The sequence below is a fragment of the Otolemur garnettii genome, unplaced genomic scaffold, assembly GCF_000181295.1.
Source record: "Otolemur garnettii isolate 467f Iridium unplaced genomic scaffold, OtoGar3 scaffold00097, whole genome shotgun sequence".
Lineage (NCBI taxonomy): Eukaryota > Metazoa > Chordata > Mammalia > Primates > Galagidae > Otolemur > Otolemur garnettii.
In genome coordinates this window covers 3,052,541-3,074,688 of record NW_003852492.1, presented here as the reverse complement: position 1 = coordinate 3,074,688, position 22,148 = coordinate 3,052,541, and the positions used below count along the sequence as shown (strand labels likewise).

Below are 22,148 nucleotides of genomic sequence, written 5' to 3'. Positions count from 1 at the left end.
TGTGACGGATCAAAGGAGGTATTTTTGCAGCCTGGAATGATATCATAGGCTGTGGATTAGTAATAACCGTATTTCATAACTGAGGGGCTCTGCTTCCAAACTTTTCCTATACAGGGCCAGAGAGTAAATATTTTAGTCTTTATGGGCCATACCATCTCTGTCACTTCTCCCCTCTGCTGTTACAGCACAAAAGCCTCCCCGGACAACACAGAAACAACCTGTGTGTTACAGTGACACTGTCGTGTACAGACGCCAGTATCTGAATTTCACATAATTTTTACAGGTCACGACATTGTCTTCTTTTGGTTTCTTTTCAATCATTAATAAATTCTTAAATGACCATTCTCAAGCTGAGTAAAAACCATTTGTAGCTCATGCCAGTGGAAAAACTGGCAAGGGGCAAGATCTGGCTGACCCCCGTCTGCAAAAACACAGTAATAACAGACGTAACTCCGGGAGCCTGCACGGTGTCCTCCCATTAAGCCTCTACATGTTCAGCACACTTTTATCTTTTCAAAGTGATAAACCGATATCCCTAATCAGTGTGTGGGGACGTACGTTGCGTTTTATCAACAGCAGAAACTGAGTCATTGAAACATCACAGGATGCGTCCCTGGAAGAAGAGCGTTCTGACAGCGTTTCCACCTTGAACTTGCTTCCAAGCTGCCTCTTCAGGTCAGGTGCTACTATTTCCTGTGTGGTGCTGCTGTGAATTCCATTACTGTATTATAATACAACCATAATGATCCTTTGTGACCCAGGATGGCGCAATCCCTCGATGCATCACCCACACACAGGGGAACTGGGCTACCCGTGCAGCTGGGCGGGCCTCGGCCCCAACACAAGCCCTTGGCTGCTGTCAAGTTACGAGGAACGCCCCTGAAAATAGGCACGTACTCAGAGAGCCATTTGCAAATGAGACCGTCCATCCTCTGTTTTAAATTTGTTTTTCTTCTGGGGATAATAAATGCTGAGGAAGCATTTCAGGATCCACGTTTCAGGTGACTAACTCGCTTCCCATCCTAACTCGGCCTCCCGATTTGCCAACGCCCCTCCTCCACCCCCACCCCATTTCTGCCCACTCCCCTCCTGCCAGACAAACACACGCACTTTGTTTTCCTGAATCTATAGGTTTAGCAAAATACTCTCTTTCAGCTGCCAAAGATCCATATCTCCAACTGAGACCTCTGCCCACAATTTAGAAAATGCAGAGTCTGTGGTTCTGAGGACCTCAGGCCACTAAGTCTGTCTTCTCTCTCTACAGCGTACCCTCAGCCCCACGAGAACACACCCACCAGTCTTATCCCACCTGTTTCCTTCCACTGGCCCCTGTGCCCCACATGACGACCCATCACAAACAGCTACAGCCTTGTCCTCCGGGGCTTCCTTCACACACAAATGGCAAGAATTCCTCATCAAGAAAATTTTTCTCACCAACTAAAGTATCCCACCAATATATACTAAACTTCATATGATCCAATGATCAGCTGAGAAACAAAATTCCAGAAAAATCCATGCAGAACTCGTCCTCAGGCTGCTCTGCCACACAACAGCCATCTGTCATTACCATTCAGAACTCAGCCCAGCCAAAGCAAACCCCACCAGCAGTGGGAAGGCCTCACGTGGAGCTTGCTCTGAATCACCGACCAGTACATGGTAGGAGAACGATGGCTCTCAAACAGCTCCCTTATTTTTCTCTTCTCAGTGCTCTAAACTAAGATTCTCAGTAAGAGAATTTAAAAGAGAATTCTCATTCTCTGCCAAAAGAAAAGACTATCCCTAACTCTAGAAATCAAATGTGTTGGAAATTCTGCCACTTTTCTAGGACAGTTCTTGAGAATCTCAGAGCCCTGTGATGAAACATTTCCTAGGGGCAGTTCCTCCTCAGCAACTCTTATAAAAAATAAAGTAACAAAGCATATCTTGTGATGCTATAGCGTGGACCTGTTTGTGCCACTGGTTTATGAATTTATAAAATTCTGAATTCATAAAGCAGAAAGGTGGGAGGAATGACATTACACATTCACAAAGATTGAAACTCAGACAACTGACAGACCACCCAGGTTGCACAGGGCCTTAAAAGGCAGCCAGGGTGCTGTCATAACCCAGGAGAATGCCCCGGAGCAAAGTGATTTTTTTTTTAAGATATTTAATCTGTCTTGAGTTTAATTCATCAATAATAGTAATCTTCTTTAAAGGGTTGTGCCTCAGTCAACCAAGACAATTATTTTTAATTGAAGCTATCAATTACTGAATACTTTGTTACCAGGAACTAGGCTCAGAGAGTTTTAAATACATTACCTCATGTAACCTACACAAGCAACCTATTATCTTCATTTTACAGATGAGGAAATTGAGTATTAGAGTTTAAGTGACTTGCCTACGGTCACACAAACAAACCCAGGACCATCTAACTGAACGCACACACAGTAGGACCACTCCCCAAACGGTTTCATATGTTTGAATATGGGTGTAAATTACATCAAGCTCATGTTTAAGCTGTTGTCTACACTTCCCCTTGGTTCCTGAACTTGACTTTTCCTTATAATCACAGAGAAAGCTTTTGGAAAACAGATTCCCAGAACCCACTCCAGCGTGGCCAGATATAATGTGAGAAATTAGTCTCTTATCCTTTTAAGTGATGACAAACAAACAGCCAGACTTTTTTTTTCCCCACTGAATTTTATATTGAGTATTCCATGAAAACTATTCCAAGTGTTTAAACCCTCACATTTGGGTGGCTTTTAGATTTTAAGCATTTTCTCTCTAGTTCATGAGAGGAGATGAATGAATGAATGAGAATTCCGCCTGGACTCCCCGGGGAAACCTTTATGCAAAGAATCACAGCTCACAGAAGTACAGTGACCAAAGTCTTAGTGAATGCTACACAGTCAAGGACACTGACCTGCGGAGAGTGAAGTCAGCTGAGGGTCACACAGCAGAGAGCTAGAGGTCTGCAGCCTCCCACCACCCCCTTCCTGCAAGACCCCCCTTCCTGCAAGACCCCACTGCCTCTTGGAATTCACCTTCAGAAACCCAAAGCCTCGCAGAAAATGAACCTGCCTGACACACAGTAAATGGTTATAAATATGTGTAACAGGTTCAAAAAATAAATTCCTACAGAGCTGACACATTAACTGGACCATATATATATACACATACGTATAGATATAAATAATATGGAGCCTATATCTAAAGGGCCAGACTTTTTTTTTCTTATAGCATAACTATGTACATTAATACAATCATGGGGTACAGTGTGCTGTTTTCATATACATTTTGAAATACTCTCATCAAACTGGTTAACATAACCTTCATGTCATTTTCTTAGTTATTGAGTTAAAATGTTCATATTCTGCTTTTAGAAAGATTCACTTGTACCTTTGTAAGATAAACCATAGAGGTGACCCCACCAATCACTCTCCCTCCCCTCAAAAGGGACAGACTTGAGTTCTAATTTCCCCACCTCCATGTACTCAAACACAGTACAGAACTTTATCACAGATGTGAGTTCTAATCTCACTCTGCCATTTATTCACGTGACCCTGTTGCTGTTGCTTAATTGAGTTTCACTTGTTCCCTCTCCTGCAAAGCAGTGATAATAGAACTATTAGGTATTTCTTACAGTGTCTCCATTTACTTCAAGTCAAGTGCATTTACAAACACAAACAGTCAGGGCCAGGCCTGGTACATAGTTACCATTGATTGTTGATGTTTCCATTTTCAGCTCCGTAAGAAGCAAAATACATTCTTTTTAGGCAACTCATTATTCCAACCCCCCTAAGACCCAATCATCTACCAGCACCTCCCAGCAGAGAAGCAGGAAGGGGGGACTCCAGTTCCCTTAGCTGTGTTCTACACTGAAGGCTGAAACAGGCTTCCAATGTACACAGCTGTCTAACATGCTCAAAGCATTAATAAGGCACCATGATATCCAGGGATAACAAAATTAACAACACTCTCCCAAGAACTCTGCTCTGGGGTGATTTACCAATTATTTCAGTAAAATTTTTAGTTATAAAAAAGAAAGGACTCAGATTGGAACCATATTAAAATATCTTCCTCTCTTCTCTCTCTTCTCTCTGTCTCTCAGTGAAATACACTTACAATTTACCCTAAGTATCCTAAACGGTCGCTTGTCTTTCTCCAAGTCGTTCCAGAGGGGATTTGAAGATGCATCTGTCAGATGTGTTGCCAGCAAGCAGACTTTGGTGGGTCACAGGAGGAAGTTCTTATTTTGTTCTAACTTACATCGTCACACGGCAGCTCTTCGGAATATATTTCTGAATAATATTTCCTCCATTCACAGCCGTGAGCTTAGACCATTTTATTCAGAATAAGGTTTCACTAGAGAGATGCAGGTGGCCAAGAAAATCAGACACAGGGGACAGTCTCAGGCCCTTCAAATGGCTCCAGGCGTCCTGTGCGGCTTTCTGGGTAAGATAAATTGCAGAAGGCCCCTTCTCCAGCAACCCGTTGACAATCTGGGGCAAATCTGATGCAGCCACCATGCTTTCAGTCATGACTGTGGAGCTACAATGCCCTAAATGTGGTCGTTCATCCCCTGGCTATGCAGCCTGGCAGCCAGTGCTCCTGGCCACAGGGGGTCCAAGGGCTTGGATTTGTTTCTTTCCTGTGTGTTTAGGCAAAGCAGAGTGGTCAGGGAGGGGAAGTGGTCTGGCAAACTCCTCACTGTATGAACTTTTCCTCCACACTAAGGAAGAGAAACACGGAACTCCCCAAAGGCCATATTTTTGCCAAAAGATCTAAAAGCAACATTCCAAATTGGGACTATTTTGCAGAGGAAAGAAAAATGTCTTTGCTGTTGAGATGGGCTAAATAAAGCACCTGCTATTACAGCTGCCACTGGGGAGTACCGTGGTCTAGGTCAACGCCTCCAAATGACAGGACAGCCATTTACTCCCGAGAGCAGACATCTCTCGACAGGACTGCTACAATCAGCTCGACCCTTCCAACAATCCCTGATACCACACAGTGAACACGTTCTTAAATCAAATCGTGATTATGGAACATAAAGAGAACTAGATAATACGGCAGCATTGATATTCCACGTCCATGCTAAGAAGCTGTACTTTAACAATTTTAGACGCTATGGTATCCTATCACAGCCCTTTCTAGACAATTTCTGTAAATAAAATTTCCCATATCAATAGACCACCAGTTGAAAGCTAAGGGCAGTATATTGCCCTATCAACAAATACTTACAAAAGCAAGATACAACCAAAGGCAATTTGTTAGGATTTTAAACATCAAGAAGAAAATAAAAACCTTAAGGACTCTCTTCTGCATGAGTACTGATGAATATTTGATGGGGAGGAGAGGGTCAAACACTTCATCAGAAATTCCTTCAAGAGCAAGTGCCCAGCTCAGAGACTATTTACTCCAATGCCAAAGCATTGCTAGCAGAGCAGTAGTTATCTTGGTCACAAAAAACACCCCCAACCAGCCAGGGAATTTAGTAAGACCCCAAAGCAACTCTGGCAGCCACAGTGGTTGTTACAGCCTGATCATAAAGTGCTCTTATTTCCCCTCTGTGAGACGATGTACAACCAGCTCTGTGTTTAAAAGCCTCTGTTTTAGTCTAGTAAAGCTATTAAGGAAGCCATCAAAAGTTCCGCCAGATTAAGGGTTTCACGGATATGTGTGGTCTCATACACTATCACTTTCAATGTTTATGTTTTGAAAAATTTCAAATATACAGAAAAGTACAAAGAACATCTGTGTACCCATGACCAGGTTCTGTCACATTGTAATGCTTAACCACATGGGCATGGGGCCTTTTTTCTTAATAAATAAAATAGTTACATAGAAAAATAAAAACCTGCAGTTAGCACTCCCCAACCCCTGCCCCTGCCTCCCTAAGCAGCATGTAGTATGAGTTTGCATGTTCAATAATTTATACAAATGTTGTCAGATTCCATGTATCAATCACAAATTGTTTTTCTTCTTCTCATCACTGGGTTTCTAAAATTTATCCATGTTAATGCAAGTATGCACGGTTCACTTATTTTCATCACCACGTAGAATTTGATTGCATAAATAGAGGACATATTATTTTAAACTTTTTCCTTCTGAAAGAGCAGTTAGATTGATTTAGGTTTTTCACTAGGCTGAAGGACACAGAAAGGAACCTTCTTAACGTGGAGGGTTTTGCACACATGAAATGATTTCCCCAGGCACATCCACAGTGGGACTGCCAAGCTGTAGGGTTTGTATGTCTGTAGCTTTGCCGAGGGCCGCGGAACTGCTCTCCAAAGAAATCATACCAGTGACACTCCCCCATCATCACTGGAGAACATCTGTTTCTCCACACCCTTGTCTTCAACGGACACTGTTGGATTCTTTAATTTTGGCCTGAGGACTCTGAGATAGCGCCTCATGTTGATAGCGCCTCGTGTTAATTGGGCTTTTCCTGGCTATCAGTGAGCGTGAGCGATCATCCTTTTAGGTTTCCTGGCCAGCCAGGCCTTCCTTTCCTTGAACCTCCTCGGTGCAGCCTTGGCCCATTTTTCTGGTTGCCTTTTTTCTTATTGCTTTGTTAGAGCGCTCTTTATATCCTGTGATTTGGGGAAAGTCCACTGTGAAGTGGAGATAGTAACCTCTCTCTTAGGGATTTTTGTTTGTGTTCTGTTGTTCTCTTTGTTGTTTGAGACACAGTCTCACTGGGTCACCCAGAGTAGTGCCATGACATCACAGCTCACAGCAACCTCAAACTCCTGGGCTCAAGCAACCCTCTTGCCTCAGCCTCCAAGTATCTGGGACTATAGGCACCCACCATAACGCCCAGCTAGTTTTTCTATTTTTAGTAAAGATGAGTCTTGCTTTTGCTCAGGCTCATCTCCAAATCCTGAGCTCAGGTGATCCACCTGCCTCAGCCTCCCAGAGGGCTAAGATTACAAGTAGGAGCCTCTCTTAGAGATGTTTGAAAGCTGATCAAAAGGCACTTAGTCCAGTGCCTATTATATGTCAGGCACTTAAAAATAAAGTCTGTTACTATTATTGTTACACACATGAGTAAGAATAAGATTCAGGGTGTAAAGGGTTCCCTGCACTGCTCCCAAGCTAGTGGCCACCTTGAGATAAATACTGCAGAACTCAGAAAACGGAGTTTCAACAATTCTCCTTGCCCAAGATATTTCTCCCAGGCAAGAAGACATAATATAAGTATTGCAGTGTTTATAAAAGACCACTAGGAAATGTGCGGTCAATTCCCCAAGACACTGCTTCAACTATGTGTTTGAGAGTGACCAAAGTTACACTTCCATCAGTCCACACTTGACTGTGACCACGCTGTGAACTGCCCATTATCCTGGGTCTCAGCAATGGTTAAGGCACAGGATGAAAAAGACTCTTGGAAAGAGAGGGGGGCTGGCTATGGGGGCAGGTTAATCAGCATCAGGGAGCTTCCATCGCCAGGAACGTCCTGAAGCGGAAATACAACCGTGACTTCATGAATTTCCATAGGTCCAAGTCTTCATTTTCCCACAGGCTGTAAGTGATCCTTGAATAAGAAAAGCCAAATAACAATCATCGTACCAGTGGGGGTTTTGTTAAAAATAATGAACAAGGCTCGGCACCTATAGCTCAACCGGCTAAGGCGCCAGCCACATACACCTAAGGTGGCAGGTTCGAATCCCCAGCCCGGACCCGCCAAACAACAATGACGGCTGCAACCAAAAAATAGCCGGGCGTTGTGGCGGGCGCCTGTGGTCCCAGCTACTTGGGAGGCTGAGGCAGAAGACTCGCTTGAGCCCAGGAGTTGGAGGTTGCTGTGAGCTGTAATGCCAGAGCACTCTACCCAGGGGGACAGCTTGAGGCTCTGTCTCAAAAAAAAAAAAAAAAAAATAATGAACAAAGGGTACTGACATCAGCTGGGTGGCAACCGGTCCTGCTCAAGGCCCAGTGTGAAACATCTCTAGCCCCGATATCTACAGAACCGTTCATCAGGACATGCTGGTAACCTGGACACTGTGATCTCACTGCACGGTGCTTAGCCATGGAATGCGTTTATTCTGGTGCAGACGCCCTCCCGGCATGGCTCCTTGTGACCTGTGCATGGGGGAAGGCTGTGCCCGTCTTTATGAACTCTGCCAGTGGACTCAGGATGTGCACAGAGCCGCCCTCCAGACCTTTCAAATAGCCCTGACATCAGCTTCAATGGGGCACTGGCAGGAGCTTTGCAGATGGACTCAGACACCACCTCATCTTCCGAATGATCTCCCTCCCTCAATTTCAACTTGCACTACAGAGACCACTCTCTCCCTACTACGGACAGAGAGGCCCTCTCTCCTCCCCTCCTCTTCAGAGCAATCGGCAGATTCAACTTGAGCCCAAACATAATTAGACCGTCGTCTGATAGCCGTCTAGGTGCGTGGCTTTCTTCCTTAAACCTGTGCCAAGTTTTCACTTTCAAGAAGTTAAATTGCCATATAAAAATGCCCTGGTGATGATGAGTAATTAGATACTGTAATGGAAAATTAACTGTGCTTTCATTCAGAGCATTTATTTTAACAAGACTTTTCTATTTCTAACTGTTATTAAACCGCAATAAAAATAAATGCAATCCTGAGGGTTTGCAAAGGTTCTCTGGTTCAAACAAACAAACAAACAAAAGACCTCTCTTCCTGGAGCATATTTATTTTGCTAATGCCGCCAACAAAGTCAAGGTCTGAACCCCATTATGAGTAAATCCTAATGCTAATTCTAAATCTGTCTTCCTAGTTAGGAGGAGAAACCACCATTTCAACCTCTCAAGCAGCTACACCAGAGGCAGGCACCCTCCAGGCAGGCCAACCTGCCTCTCCACAACGGGCTTCTCTGCAGCTAGGAGTCTTCACCCCAACCCCCCTACAATCCTTCTCTTTTTCTCTTCATCATGCTGCTCACAGAGAGGTGTGCCACCTTCAGCAGAGTGGTTCATGAGGGTCCTGTGAGCACCTGCAGGCCTCACACATTCTCCAGTAGAAAGTCGCTAATCCAGCTGCGGCCCATCCCAGAGCCACAGCCTAGAGCATTAAATAGTATTGCATTCCCCGAAATGGGCACAAAATAAGGCTTAAATCTATGCATGCTGTCCAAGTCCTTGCAGCCCTCTAACCAGATTCCAGCTAAGAGTTGGCCAAAGGGCTGAGCAGGACCCACAAACTTTACAGCCATTAAAGTGACTCTGGGGCAGGAGGTGACAAGTGTAGGTTGAGGCTTCACAACACCCCCCCAGAGTTCCTAAGTTTAATACAAATTGGAGAGCCTCAGACCATCTGACCTGCCTAGGTTTTCATCTCTGTTACTCCTCCTGCCTGACCGCAAAACAAAGTACAAATAACCCAAAAAAAGGATCTCTGCAGTCCAGGAGCTTGAGGTTGCTGTGAACTGTGATCAGGGTACTCTACCCAGGGGGATGGAGTGAGACAATGTCTCCAAAAAAACACCTAAAAATGTTTCCAGTGTTATGTTTTCTTAGTCCCCCACGAGAATGCTAAATGCTGAGCAGAGCTCAGGCTCTGGGTCTCACCCCTTAATAGGCCCTGGCATATGACTCAGAGGAAGCAGCTTCAGCCATTTACTATCCATGAACTGATGAGAGAATTCAGAGGCCACCTTCGCTTCTGCACAGCCATTGAGAGGGGCATTGTGCTACACGGCTGAACCCGAGTGGCCTCAAGAATTAGAGATGATTTTTCTCTTTCCCTATTCTCTTTTTACCTTTTAATTTCTCTTCATAATGTAAACAACCTTTTGCAGTCCTTACTGCTGTTCTTATAGATTCCTGGGATCTGTTCATCTTTTCTCTTTGATTCCTAGAGTCTGCTGAAACCATTTTCTACTGTCCATGCTTATATCACAAATTCAGTCTTCAATGCAGAAATACAACCAGCAGGAACACCAGCGGATCCTTAGGAAATCAGCCTCATAAAAGAGTTTAAAAATACAAGCACACACAGTTTTATCTGAGTTACAGTTAACAAAGTTTATTTGACAACTTTGCTGGTGATAACAGGTGGAGTTCAAAGAGAAAACTCCACACGGTAAGCAAAAGTATTAAGCTGTCCAAATGTTCTCCTATACCAATTCCAAACTGCCTGTCATGTGCTCTAGAGAATAACAAAGAAAAGTCTGGCAGTGGTTCTACAAGTAGTTTAGAGCAATTTTTAAAACACCCTAAAAATAATGGACTCAATGACAATCCCAGCAACATAAATATTTGTTGAATTAAATGATACTGAAAGTTATAGACATTTGGAAAGGCATTTGAACTCATAAACAAAATTTCCAATCATTTTCCTATTTGCTGTTAGAGAAATCAGAGCCAAGGAGGACACTGCTGATGAACCAGTCACAAGTTAAAACTGACTCCTAAGGACCCCCATGGCATCTTATTTAACAAAGGAATAAAAAAACTTAGGTATGATGAGAAACCACTAAGGATCCCTAAAGAGCTCAGAATATATATTCTGACCCTCAGTGAGTCCTAGCTCCTGTGCACCCATCAATTTATTTGCCCTTAGAATGGGAACAGAAGCGGCAGTCATGAGTAATTGCTAATAAAAGCCTCCGTGCCTCTGGCAGAAACACAAATGCTTGTTGATAATGATCATTTTCCCAGACCCTGGTTTATGTTTCTCCATTAACATTCCAGTGACCAACTCTCAGGTTCCCAAGATCCTACGGATTTGGGTCTCTGACTAAGAGACCAAAGACGGAGCTGAGATTTGAAGTATCCCAAGTTGCCAACTCCGAGAAGTAGTAGCTGCCTCCCTAACCCCCAAACGCGTCATTCCCCACGTCTGCACCACATGCAATTCTTCACTGGGATGACGACACTCAATCTTTGTGATAAAAATGCACTCAAGGACACCACCCCTAAGAACTTGCTTCTCTTGGACCCACCAATGGATAAAATGTTCTCAATGCTGCTCCTAAGATAAACACCCTTCCCCAAATTCCCCCTTTAACTGGTTGGTTGACTGTGCCCTGGGTGTGACTGCGGGTTTATCCTGGGTGTGTAACCAAACTGGAAAAGTCTTACTGATTTTTGAGTACCCTGACAAGGAGGATGGTGACAGCAAGAGCAGACAGCAATGACGCTGACACACTGCAGAACGATGTCCTATGTGAGGAGACTGCCCTGTGGTCTCTGTGTCCCCGTCCAGCTCTAAGTCCACCATCAGCTCTGTAGTACTGACCACTGACAGTCAGACAGAGGTGACAGGGCCAGCAGAACCCCTCTGCCAAAGAAAGGGCAAGAAATTAGACACCAGGTCTTAGTGGAATAATTAAAAGTCCAGTACTGGTCACAGGTTGTAAAATACCCAACTATCTATGCTTACCTCTCCCCAAATGTGCATGTGTATTAAATGTAGATTAAGAATAAATAATAACAATAAATTGTAAATAATTAGTACCTTAGGTTCATTTATCAGTATCCTCTCATGAAATCCCTTAGGGTAAAATGCTACATCCTTCTTTTGGAGAAGCAAGTTATAAAAATTTTTTTCCTAAACACCCTTCAAATTTAGAAACTCCCCTGATTTCCAAAGGGCCGACTGAAAGGCGGAGACTTCAAAATGACACTCCCGGCTCTGCAAGCTCCTCCATCCTGAGAAGTCAGCTTTGCTCAAATGACTTTTTCACCTCACAACCAAAGGGAGAAAACAGTGAATGATGGTATTTAGGAGAGCCTAAAATGCACCCATTTTTGGACTTTTTGGTCACAGTCAACTTCTAAGGTTTATGAGAGATAGTTACTGATTTCCAAATGGCAAAACATTTCTACTCCGAAGGAGATAACTGCTAACAGATTTAAAAATAAGACTAACTTGTCATATTTCAAATTAACTCTAAACATAATCCACCCCTTTCCAATGGCCAGAATAACAAAACTTTTTTCAAACAGAGGCCTTCTTTGGGCTTGGTTTTTGAAATTTTATTTTAAATGTAGTAATAAACTTTCTTGTAGTTGGGCTTAGAAAGAAAGGATTCCCTTACTCATTGTCTCTTACGGCGATTTACATGATCTCCTGGGAAACGAAGAAATTCAGAAACATCTTTATAGATCTAAAATTACTGCATTTTAAATAAGAAAGACCTGTTAAAATAAACAAGTTTTGGATGGTGAGGATTTCATCAACATTAGGATGTCTAATAATAAATTACTGTCAGCTGATTATCTGCCTGATTGAAAATATTTCCATCTCTCAGTTTACTCTTCTGCCTGAGGAAATTCAGTATTATAAATTGACATTTGGATTGCTAAATATAAACAACACAGACCACTTCATCATATACAAGTTTTTAAAACGTTTCTTTCCACTCCAGTTTTGTGAACTTATGCACACTGGTCACTTTTTTTATTTTTTCAGCACATTTTATATCCTGTAGTTTTCATGTTTTTACCGGACACAGCTCACTTCTGTGAGTTACTTAAACTATAAATCATCCAACAAAAGGTTTAAAAAGTTCAGTAACTTTAACTTCAATTTATGCCTCTCATTTGAGTTGAACTTTTCATGCATTGCCTCTACCAAAGTGCTAAACATTTAGCTCTATCTAGCAAAAAAAAGAAAGAAAGAAAAAAGGAAAAGAAAAGAAAAAGAAATTATAGGTTCATTACAGAAGCCAGCGACTTATTTTTTTATTAATAAAAAAGATTATATTCATCCAATCTTTTTGATCCTGAACTTAAAAACAACAAAAAATGCTTTCAAAGTATGGTATTTGCAAAACCCCTGAGAAGTCACTAATGGGATTCCCATGATCTAATACGTGTAAGGCTTTAACTGTAATTGTAAACCCACTGAAGGCTTATGATCTGAAAGTATGGACTATTGTAGCCAGTTTTTATGGGTTTAATTCCACCAGCAAATCCTAGTTTCTATATTTTAATTCTCAACTAGAGCAAAACCACGACACGTTTGCAGAAGAACAGTCTGAGGAAACAAGAGGGAGAGAAAACCTTTGCCAACAACCACCCTTTTCCACAAGCCATCACGCTAAAAGCACAAGACCGCACACAACTTTAGTCCGTGATCTATGGCAATTCGCTTTTAACACTCGCAAAACTACATATGAATCATTTTATTTTCATCTGCTTTACTTCCCACACAAGGTTCAATAAACAGAACTTACTCAGCCTTGACTGGCTGGATGACTACTTTCTGAGGCTGTTCAATTACTCCTTTTCTGACATGTTTTCTACTATGATCCAATTTTGTGACTCCCATGAGCCAAAAAAAACTGCCTTCAAGTTAACAAGGGCACCAAGCACTAGACTATACCAAGGGTGCTTAGGAGAAGTTGTTCCGTTTTGTGCTAGGAGCTTCCCACATACAGTGCATATGACCGAGACAGACCCTCTCTTTTTCCCCATAGGGATTTGAGTTATCCTAGCAAACTCAAAACAAGATTTGGACTACCTCCCCTATTCCATGTATATGTGGACTATTAATCCAAGTGTCCACACACCGCCTACACAAAAATGTAAAAGTATCAACATGGAGATATCTAACTTGTTTCTAAAAATTATTTGTTCCTGATTTCATAGATTTCTTAGTTTTTAAAATTCGGTATTACAAGGTTATAGGATACCAGGCTTAATTCTACCTTACGGATAAATTAATTTTAAAAATAAATGACTGGGGCTGCGCCTGTGGCTCAAAGGAGTAGGGTGCCGGCCCCATATACTGGAGGTGGTGGGTTCAAACCCAGCTCCAGTCAAAAACTAAAAAAAAAAATTATAAAAATAAATAACTGAACATAGTTAACTTCATAACTAAACACAGGTAGGAACAATTCGATTTTAAAAGAACTTTGTCATTTGTGTATATATTTATTGGTTATAAATATATAGAGGCTATCAATGGAACAAAGAGAAAATGGACTTCCAAGCCTTGTGCACTAAGAACTTTTGGCCTGAATGTTCCAAAAATATCTTTCAAAACCACTGCTGGCTCTTCACTTCGTTATTGCAATGTTAAGTACAATTTCATTTATTTCATGCCACCCATGCAACAAACATAACCTCAAAGGTTCTTTTGGTTTGGAAAGCATTCCAAATCAAAAATTTGAAAGCACTGTCAGTAACTTTTCTTTTTGCTATAACCACCTTTCTGTAACTTAACTCCTATTAATGCCAAGACACCTGGAAATTTGGAGCTTCTCTCAACGCAAAGTATTTTTGACTTTTTCATAGATTAACTTCAGTAGTAAATAATATACTTATTAATTTCTCTTTATCTTTCCTATTGGTCAGCGATGTTTTTAGTGACTTAAAGTCAGCTTGTGCCACAAACACAACATGCTCCGGAAATATCTCCCAAAGGGAGATCGTTTTAAGCAAAGTTCAGTGAATTCAGGATTCTGATGAGAACCTCGGATACTGATTTACCTGTAAAATCCCCAGGGGAGACAGTGGGAGGTTGGGCAAGTTAACTCAAAGTGAGAAGCAAGGCCGCCAAGTTCAAGTTGAAACTCACACCACCACTTCCTGAAAGAGTGATTTAGGTGTTGAACCAGGTCAAGGGTTCGAACTTTCTGACAGAAAACCACAGCGGTGCCAGGAAGGAGGAAGCGCACGATCAGCCCACCCCGAGGCTGCCTTTACTTTGTTTCCAAGTGACCCGTACCCTGCCTGGCCCTTCAAAATGCCCATCGCTTGCAGAAGCGCAGGAAAGGAACCCCCTTAACTCCTTCCTCTCGCCCTGGAGTGGGAAAGCAAAGGCGACCCGCACTGGCCTGAGAGCCGCCGCACCTGCTACCCCAGCGGGGCGTCTTACCGGTGCAGGAATGCAGGGGCTTGGGCCGCACGACCAGTGACGGGCACACGGAGTAGAGGGAAAGTTTCTCAAAGTAGTCGCAGGTCTCCTTGGAGAGGATCTCGTCGATCATGAAGGTCTTGTAGCGCCGCCTGGCTGCTTTGAGCTGGCCGGGCGAGCTCAGCCTCAGCTCGGCGTGGCAGTGCATGGTGAGCCGGGGCGAGCGCCAGTCCGGCCGGGGCCGCGGAGGCTAGGGCGCCGACGGGGGCCCGAGCCCCGCTCCTCGGCAGCAGGGGACACGGCGGGGCTCCGGGGACTCGCGGAGCGGAGCGGGCACCGGGCGCGCCTGCTGCGCGTCTATACCCACCCGCGAATCAGCATCTTCGCCAAGCCCTTTTGGGACAGCGCAGCTGTCAATCAGCGCGTGCTTCCTGCAGGGCCGATGCAGCCCGCGGCCGGAGGGGCGTCGCGCCCACCCGCCCCGCCCGCGCGACCAGGACGCCGACCTGCGCGCCTCGCGCCCCGCGGCTCTCGCTCGCCGCCTCCCGCCGGTCGGTGTCTCGCGCTCCGCCCCCTGGCTCTCTATTTTAAGACACTCACTTTGGCTCTGCTCCCCGCCCCCCTCCTGGGACGAGCTCCAGGTGTATGAGCAGGAGAGTGCGCGCGAGTGTGCCCGCGGTGCGGGGAGCGCGCGCCACCCGCCGCCAGGACCTGGGCCGGCCGCTCCCAGTCCCCCGAGCGCACCTTAGCGCCTGCCCTGCCACTCGCGGGCTGGGCTCCCCAACCCCTGCAATCCAGCAAGAGGGCACTTCCAGAAAGGAGGGCACTTATTAGAAATAAGTTTAGTCCTCCCCGAGGCCCGCTTTGGTTGCGGGCCACAGAGCGGGCGGCTCCCGAGAACCGCTGTGCCTTTCTCCTTCCCCGAATGGACCGTTTCCAGAGACCGTGGCCTCCGCTCGCAGCCCCGCATCTCGGGACAGGCCGGCGCTCTCTGAGTGCGGGGCATTTGCGCCGACATTGCAAATTTGATTGCCTCTCCAAGATCCCGAACGATAAGTGACCCGGGACCAGTCCGTTACACCAATAAAAAACTGCAAAAATGGTAACTAATACGCCTGTAGCTTGCCGGCGTTTTCATGTTTAAACTCCGTTTATAAAAACGATTTTCCTTCCCGGAAGGGGCCATCGCAGCTCGACCTCAGGGTGCGGGGAGCCCGGGGTGGCAGACCCCATACGCGCCCGATCCTGCCGCGGAAGCGGCTTTGGTTCCCCCGACCCTCGTGGCTCGGTGGGGTTCGGGGAGCCGCACAGACTCGTGTTTATTTGGTGCTTTGTCTTTTTCTTCCTGAGCGCCTAGCCCCAACTCTGTTTTAATCAAAATCTATACGAACTTTTCTTTGTAAATGGAAGTGGTGGGTGACAGGGACACCCCAGCAATGGGACCGCTCCACTGCCGGCGCCCAGCTGGAGTTCGGCCGAACAGCTCGGGGCGCGCTAGTTTCCACGATTTTTTCTCGCAATCGGTGTGCAGGGAGTTGAAAGGAAAATGCACCGTAGGAACTCTGAGCATCACAGTCTCGGGCGGCCTTCGCCAGCGCAGACTGTCGGGTTGTGACATTTCCTCGCTGCTCTCCGCCGGGAAGCAGCGCGAGTCTCCGCCGGGCTCCGAGGAGCCACTTGCCCGGAGGACCCTGGCAGCCGCGGAAACAAGTCCCCGCGTGCGCCTGGACGGGGTGGTTAAACTCAGAGGGAGGGACACGCCTGGAGAACTAATAATTAGGCTTTTAGAGAAAATAGATGTTAATAGAGCGAGTCGTGGCCTAGCATTAGACATGGCCGCAACGCGTCTTTGAGGAGCTTCCAGCCCCAAGTGCTTGTGAACTGGCTTCCCTCCCCTCCGCTGAGACTGTTTTAGTTTATTCTCTTTCTTCACGCGGAGGCGGCTGGAAGGCCCAAGACATCCGGGACCAGGTGTCCGGGCAGCGGCTCGCGTCCCGCAGCAGGGCCCTGGGGTCGCCCCGGTCGCTTTCGCGGCGGAACCCTGCGGCTTATCCGCTGTCGAGGCGTGGGCCGGGGAGGTTCAACCCAGCCGCCCACGCCACGAACTGCAGGTTCTCCTGGACGCGGGCGGGCAGGGGCCCGCCGGGGCTCTCTGCGCCCCCGGGAAGGTCAGCAGCTGCAGGCAGCCGCCGATCGGCCCAGCGAGCGTTAGGCGGGATCGGAGAGCGCGGCATGGAGGCGACCCCACGCGCAGCGCCACTGCGAGGCGGGGTTGGAGCGGCCCCAGCACCTGAGCGACAGACAGCACGGGGACCTGTCTTTGCCCTACGCTTCCTTCCTCGACTTCCCTTCTCCTCTCGGGCGCTTCTGGTACCTTCCACCGCCCCTCTCTTGTCCGGTTTTCCTCCACATCCCTACATTTTCAGCCTCCTCTCCTGGGTCGAATTCCCTCTCTTCTCTCCTCTTTCTGCCCTCTTCTTTTCTTTTACCGTTGCTACTCTTGTTTCTCTTTTTATCCCCCTTCCCTTCTCATCTCCTTCTTTCCTTTCTGCGTATTCAGGTCTAGAGTTGCGCTCCTGTGCCCCTGCGGGAGGCTGCAGCCAGCTCCCCGCCCGGGACAGTGCGGAAGGCCCGCAGCCTGGCGGGCGGGAATCGCCCTCGGACCGGCCCGACTTTGGCCGGCAGCGTCCTCCAGCGCTCTCCCTCTCCTGGCTTCCACTGGCCACAGTTTGCCCAGACCCTCCAGGAAGACCAGTCCTTTGATTTGAAATTCGCGGTGTTTTAATAGCTAAAGAAGTAAAACATTCCTATTCAGCTCCTGGGAATTTTCCCTCTTATTTTTTCCTCGACAAGGGCAAGAAATCTCAAAGGAGGTCTGTGCCACGTGCAGGAGAGAGATTTCTGATTTCCAGATCTTGGAGTCTGGGGCTTTGCGCTCTGTCGCTAATACCCTAAGCTGAGCCTCAGTTTTCCCCGTTGTAAATAGTAATTATAAAATCTGCACAAGGCTGGGTTCTCATAATCCATGCCTTATAGAAGCTTGTTCTTTTCAATCAGAATGCACTTCGCTCCTCATCACCTCCCTCCTGTGCCTGAAAAACTAGCTGGAGATTCATCTGAAATGTCACCTTCTCTGTGGAGCGTTTCCCCACTCCCCAAGACTCCTGCTGTTCCCACATCTGTGCGGTGGCATTTCCTTCACTGTCTTTTGCGTGTTTATGTCACCCACTGGGCGATGAACTCCTGGTGGGCCAGCGCCTATGCGGTATCAATTCATCCCCTGTCACATCGCAGGTTCTCAGTAAACACGTCATAAACAAATTAATCCCTGAAAGCTGGGGAAGTTAGATAATATACGTTAGGTGGGACGTCAAATCCTAATTAGGTATGCTAAGTTTGTCTTTCTCTTTGAGTCTCTCCCTCTCTCTTTAATAATTTTGCAGGTGAGCAATGGTCCAGCCCAATTCCTCTCTGCTCCCCTGTCTCCTTTTTTCCGCTCCCTCTCTCCTGCTCTCAGACTGTTTGCGCTTCTGTTGGAGGAAGCACACCCCAGCTGTCAATCACAAACTGGGGCTTTGGTCAGAATCGTGGAGGGTTTTGTTTCCAACGCTAATGAAGTGGCTGGAACAGCAAACATCTGCCCATGAGACTCAAACCTTTTCCAGCTGCTGGAGACCCACAGACAAGTCCCAGCCTCCTTGACTAGACCCGGGCAGTGTCTGTTCCTGCACCCTAGGGGGTGGATGGAGGGGTGTACCCTGACCCACACTTAGAGGGGCATGAAAGGGGGTGAAAATCACACCTTCCAAGAGGCTACAGGGATCAGCTCCCCTACCCCCACCTGGCACCTAACTCCTGGGGCAGAGCCCAGCCAGAGAGAAGAGGGGGAGAAAATCTTTGCAAAGTTAGTGTTGGAGGTTCTGTCAACTAGAAACCAAAAATTCCTCTTCACCCGTTTCCCCTCACACCTAGTATCTCCACTCAGCTAGAACTCTTGACATTTAATTAAGCAAAATGGTATTTAAAAATACTGGCCTGACACTTGAATTGCATCTAGGACTTACCCCTAGATGGACTCAGCTTGACTTTTAGTTTAACTCTCCTTTTATAATCTTGGGCTGTACCTTGACAGAGATATTCGGAAGCAACCGGGATATAACGTCTTAAAAATACTCTAATTCATTTCCCAACCATCTTTTCTTCAAAGGGTACAGAGGGTGTCAAAAACATTTCTTACATTCTAGTAAGGCATATGTAATAACTTGTATTTCAGCCCCTAAGTTTCGAAATAGTTTCAGACATGTAAAAGCAACATAGGGAAAGCCTTGTAAGTTAATATTCCCATGGGCCGCAGGGCCGTGCCCGACTGCTGCCGATGGAGACCAGCAGAGCAGCCTCAAATAACAAGTCAGAGGAGGAGGACGTGGAAGGGAGCTTACTTTGCAAAACTCTCAGACACTGTAAAGCTTTTTTTAAAGGAGGACACAAACGCAATTCACTTGACAAAGGGGCTTGGAAAAGATTGAGTAGATCATTCAATCCCTCTCAAAGCATCTTCCCGGAGGAAAAGTTTAAACTGAGGAAAGATAAGACCGTGGCAATATCTACAGAACACCCAACATTCCCATGCAGAGTGAAAATGCAATAAATCACCGGGGGGTCCCAACTTTTAGAAGCTTGGTTATAGAGATTAAAAGTCGCTGACTATTTCCGTTTTTAATTGCACTATCCTCCCATCAAATAGTTATGTTTCTGAAAATACCCTGTGTGCCTCAATTATCTCGACTGATACAGCCAGGAATATAAAATTTAGTTTCTTCTAGGTTTGTTGTGGTATTGTAAAAAGAGATATAGAAGTTCGGGTCATCACTGATTTTGACCTCCCCCCACCCCCCTCATGAAAAGGCTGCAGTAACCGAGTGATACTTTCACATAGGTGATGCAACAGTGTCCTGGCTCTCTGGAGTTAAGAGGAAAAAACTTTGGAGCCAGGCAAACCTGGGTTCCATTCCCAGCATGGTCATTTAGTAATTTCTCTGTGTTCTGGCCCTCAACCATCACATGGGGGTGAGGACAGCCTACTCAGAGTTTGCCGGGGGATCTCTCACACCAATCCTACGCTGACTCATGAAATGCCTTTACTTTTTCAATAAGACGGGCAATCTGCTATCAAAAACCATCACAAAAGAAAACTGCAATTTTCGAGGGGTGCTTTTGTTTTGAGTTTTTTTTTTTTAATAGTGTGTCACTCTGTCACCCTGGGTAGAGTGCTGTGGCATCATCACAGCTCACAGCAACTGTCTCCATGGCTCAAGCGATCCTGTTGCCTCAGCCTCCCAAGTAGTTGAGATTACAAAGGCCCACCAGCCACAATGTTGGGCTAGTTTTGGCTGGTCTCAAACTCTTGAGCTGAAGTAATCCACCTGCCTTGGCCTCCCAGAGTGCTAGGATCACAGGCACGAGCCACCCAGCCCAGCCTAAAACTACAATTTGAAAAGCCTGCCTCTGCTGTTTCACTTGTATTTCAGGGTAAGTTTTGCTCAATGTTCAAAACCTGGTTCAAAACCAAAACATGAAGAGTGGGAGAGGCAGAAGACAGGACTGTTGTTAACTGAGGAAATGACCTGGCCACCTAGAGTCCCTGAGTGCTGCTTGACATCTGGCCCTTCAGCCACAGACTCAAAGCACCTGCAGCCGTCAATTAGTCTAACCAGCACATCACAGGGCCCTGGGTCGTCTATAATTCTGATTTTTTTTTTCTTGTCAAAAAGTGCCATGGGCAATGTGGCTCATGGCTGTAATCCTAGCACTCTGGGAGGCTAAGGAAGATGGATTGCTTTAGCTCATGAGCTCAAGACCAGCCTGAGCTAAAGCAAGACCCCCCCTCTTTACTAAAATTAGAAAAACTGAGGCAAGAGAATCACTGGAGCCCAAGAGTTGGAGGTTGCTGTGAGCTTTGATGCCATAGCACTCTACCCAGGGTGAAAGCTTGAGACTTTGTCTCAAAAAAATTAAGTTATTTTTGTTATTCCTTGAGCCATGGCACCACCTGTGGCTCAAAGGAGTAGGGCGCCAGCCCCATATACCAGAGGTTTAAACCCCACCCCAGCCAAAAATTGCAAAAAATAAAAATAAATTAATAAATTAATTTTAAAAAAAACTGCACCATGATCCTGTACCCACAGGATGACATCTCTTGCAAATTATCTCACAAAACATTTTTACTCTCTCCTCGGCCTCACACAGTCCTTGGTTGGGTTTCATGTGGATTCTCTGTAGTCTCCCCAACCAGTGAGGCAGGATTTCAAAGAGAACAAGTGGTCGGTCGGTCATTAGCATTGCCTGTAAATCAAGGACAAGAAGGCTCCTGTGTCAGCTAGTGCAGGGGAAAATGAACACACACCCAGAGCTTTGGACGATTAAGGAAATCAGCTGGCACGATTGTTACTATGCTAATACGGAACAATATTTACTAGGAACGCTGGTGCAACATGCCAATCGGAGAATGTAATGGTCTCCGTGCTCCAGGTCCTTAAGGGAAAAGAGGTTGGTACAAACTCCTGGACACAGATGCTAATCACCTACTTAGGTCTAAGTGTATTTGTGGAGGTATTTGTGTGTGTGTATGTGTGTGCACGTGCACACGGGCACGCACGTATATATCTGTATATGCATACATGCAATGTGCCCACACTCTGCTTTCTTTCTTCTTTTTTTCTTTCTGTTTTGTCTCTCTCCTTCCTTCCTTCCTTCCTTCCTTCCTTCCTTTCTCTCTCTCTCTCTTTCTTTCTTTCGCATGAGAACAAGGGGAAAGGGAAAGAAAAACAGAAAAAGGAGGTGCACTTAAAAAATCTCATTTATTAAATAAATTCAAGGGACCCCTCGATCTTATAAGGGAAAATAAAGAAAAAGAAGCTAAGTGAGCCAGCCCGCCCAGTTTTTCACATTTGTAGTATCTTTCTGTCCTATGCTTAGCCCATGCTTTTATGCACGCAAAGAATTTGGACTGTTTCTTTTTCTAAGAAATCTTTCCATAATTTGAAATATTTCTTACAATCATAGACTTTTAAGAGAAAAGCTGGCCCCTGTGAACTATTTATAAGGAATATTACCATCAATAGCTATTACAACATGGCAAATGTGCTCAAAGCAAAATAGAAACACGAAAAATAATATGGAAAATTCTAGCATTGAACATTCTTACATAAAAAAATTAAGAAAATGCAAAAGTACGGTTTTCGGGATAATCTGGGTTGAATGAATTTTTCCTCAGGTTTCATTCATCTGGGGTGGGGGGTTATGCAGAGAAATACGTTGCTACACTTTAAGCAGAGACAGGAGAATTTTTATAGATCTCTAGTGCTGTGGCTTTTCCTT

The 22,148-nt window shown here is 45.5% G+C and overlaps 1 protein-coding gene across 1 annotated transcript in view; it reads right to left on the bottom strand.

Annotated features, from left to right (window-relative positions):
• Positions 1-15,028, bottom strand: part of BARX2 (BARX homeobox 2) — a 62,605-nt gene extending 47,577 nt beyond the window's left edge. Inside the window, exon 1 of the mRNA XM_003795899.1 lies at positions 14,793-15,028. Coding sequence (XP_003795947.1) covers positions 14,793-14,979 — 187 coding nt within the window. The 5' untranslated portion in view covers positions 14,980-15,028. The remainder of the gene's footprint in view (positions 1-14,792) is intronic.
• Positions 15,029-22,148: the final 7,120 nt, after the last annotated feature.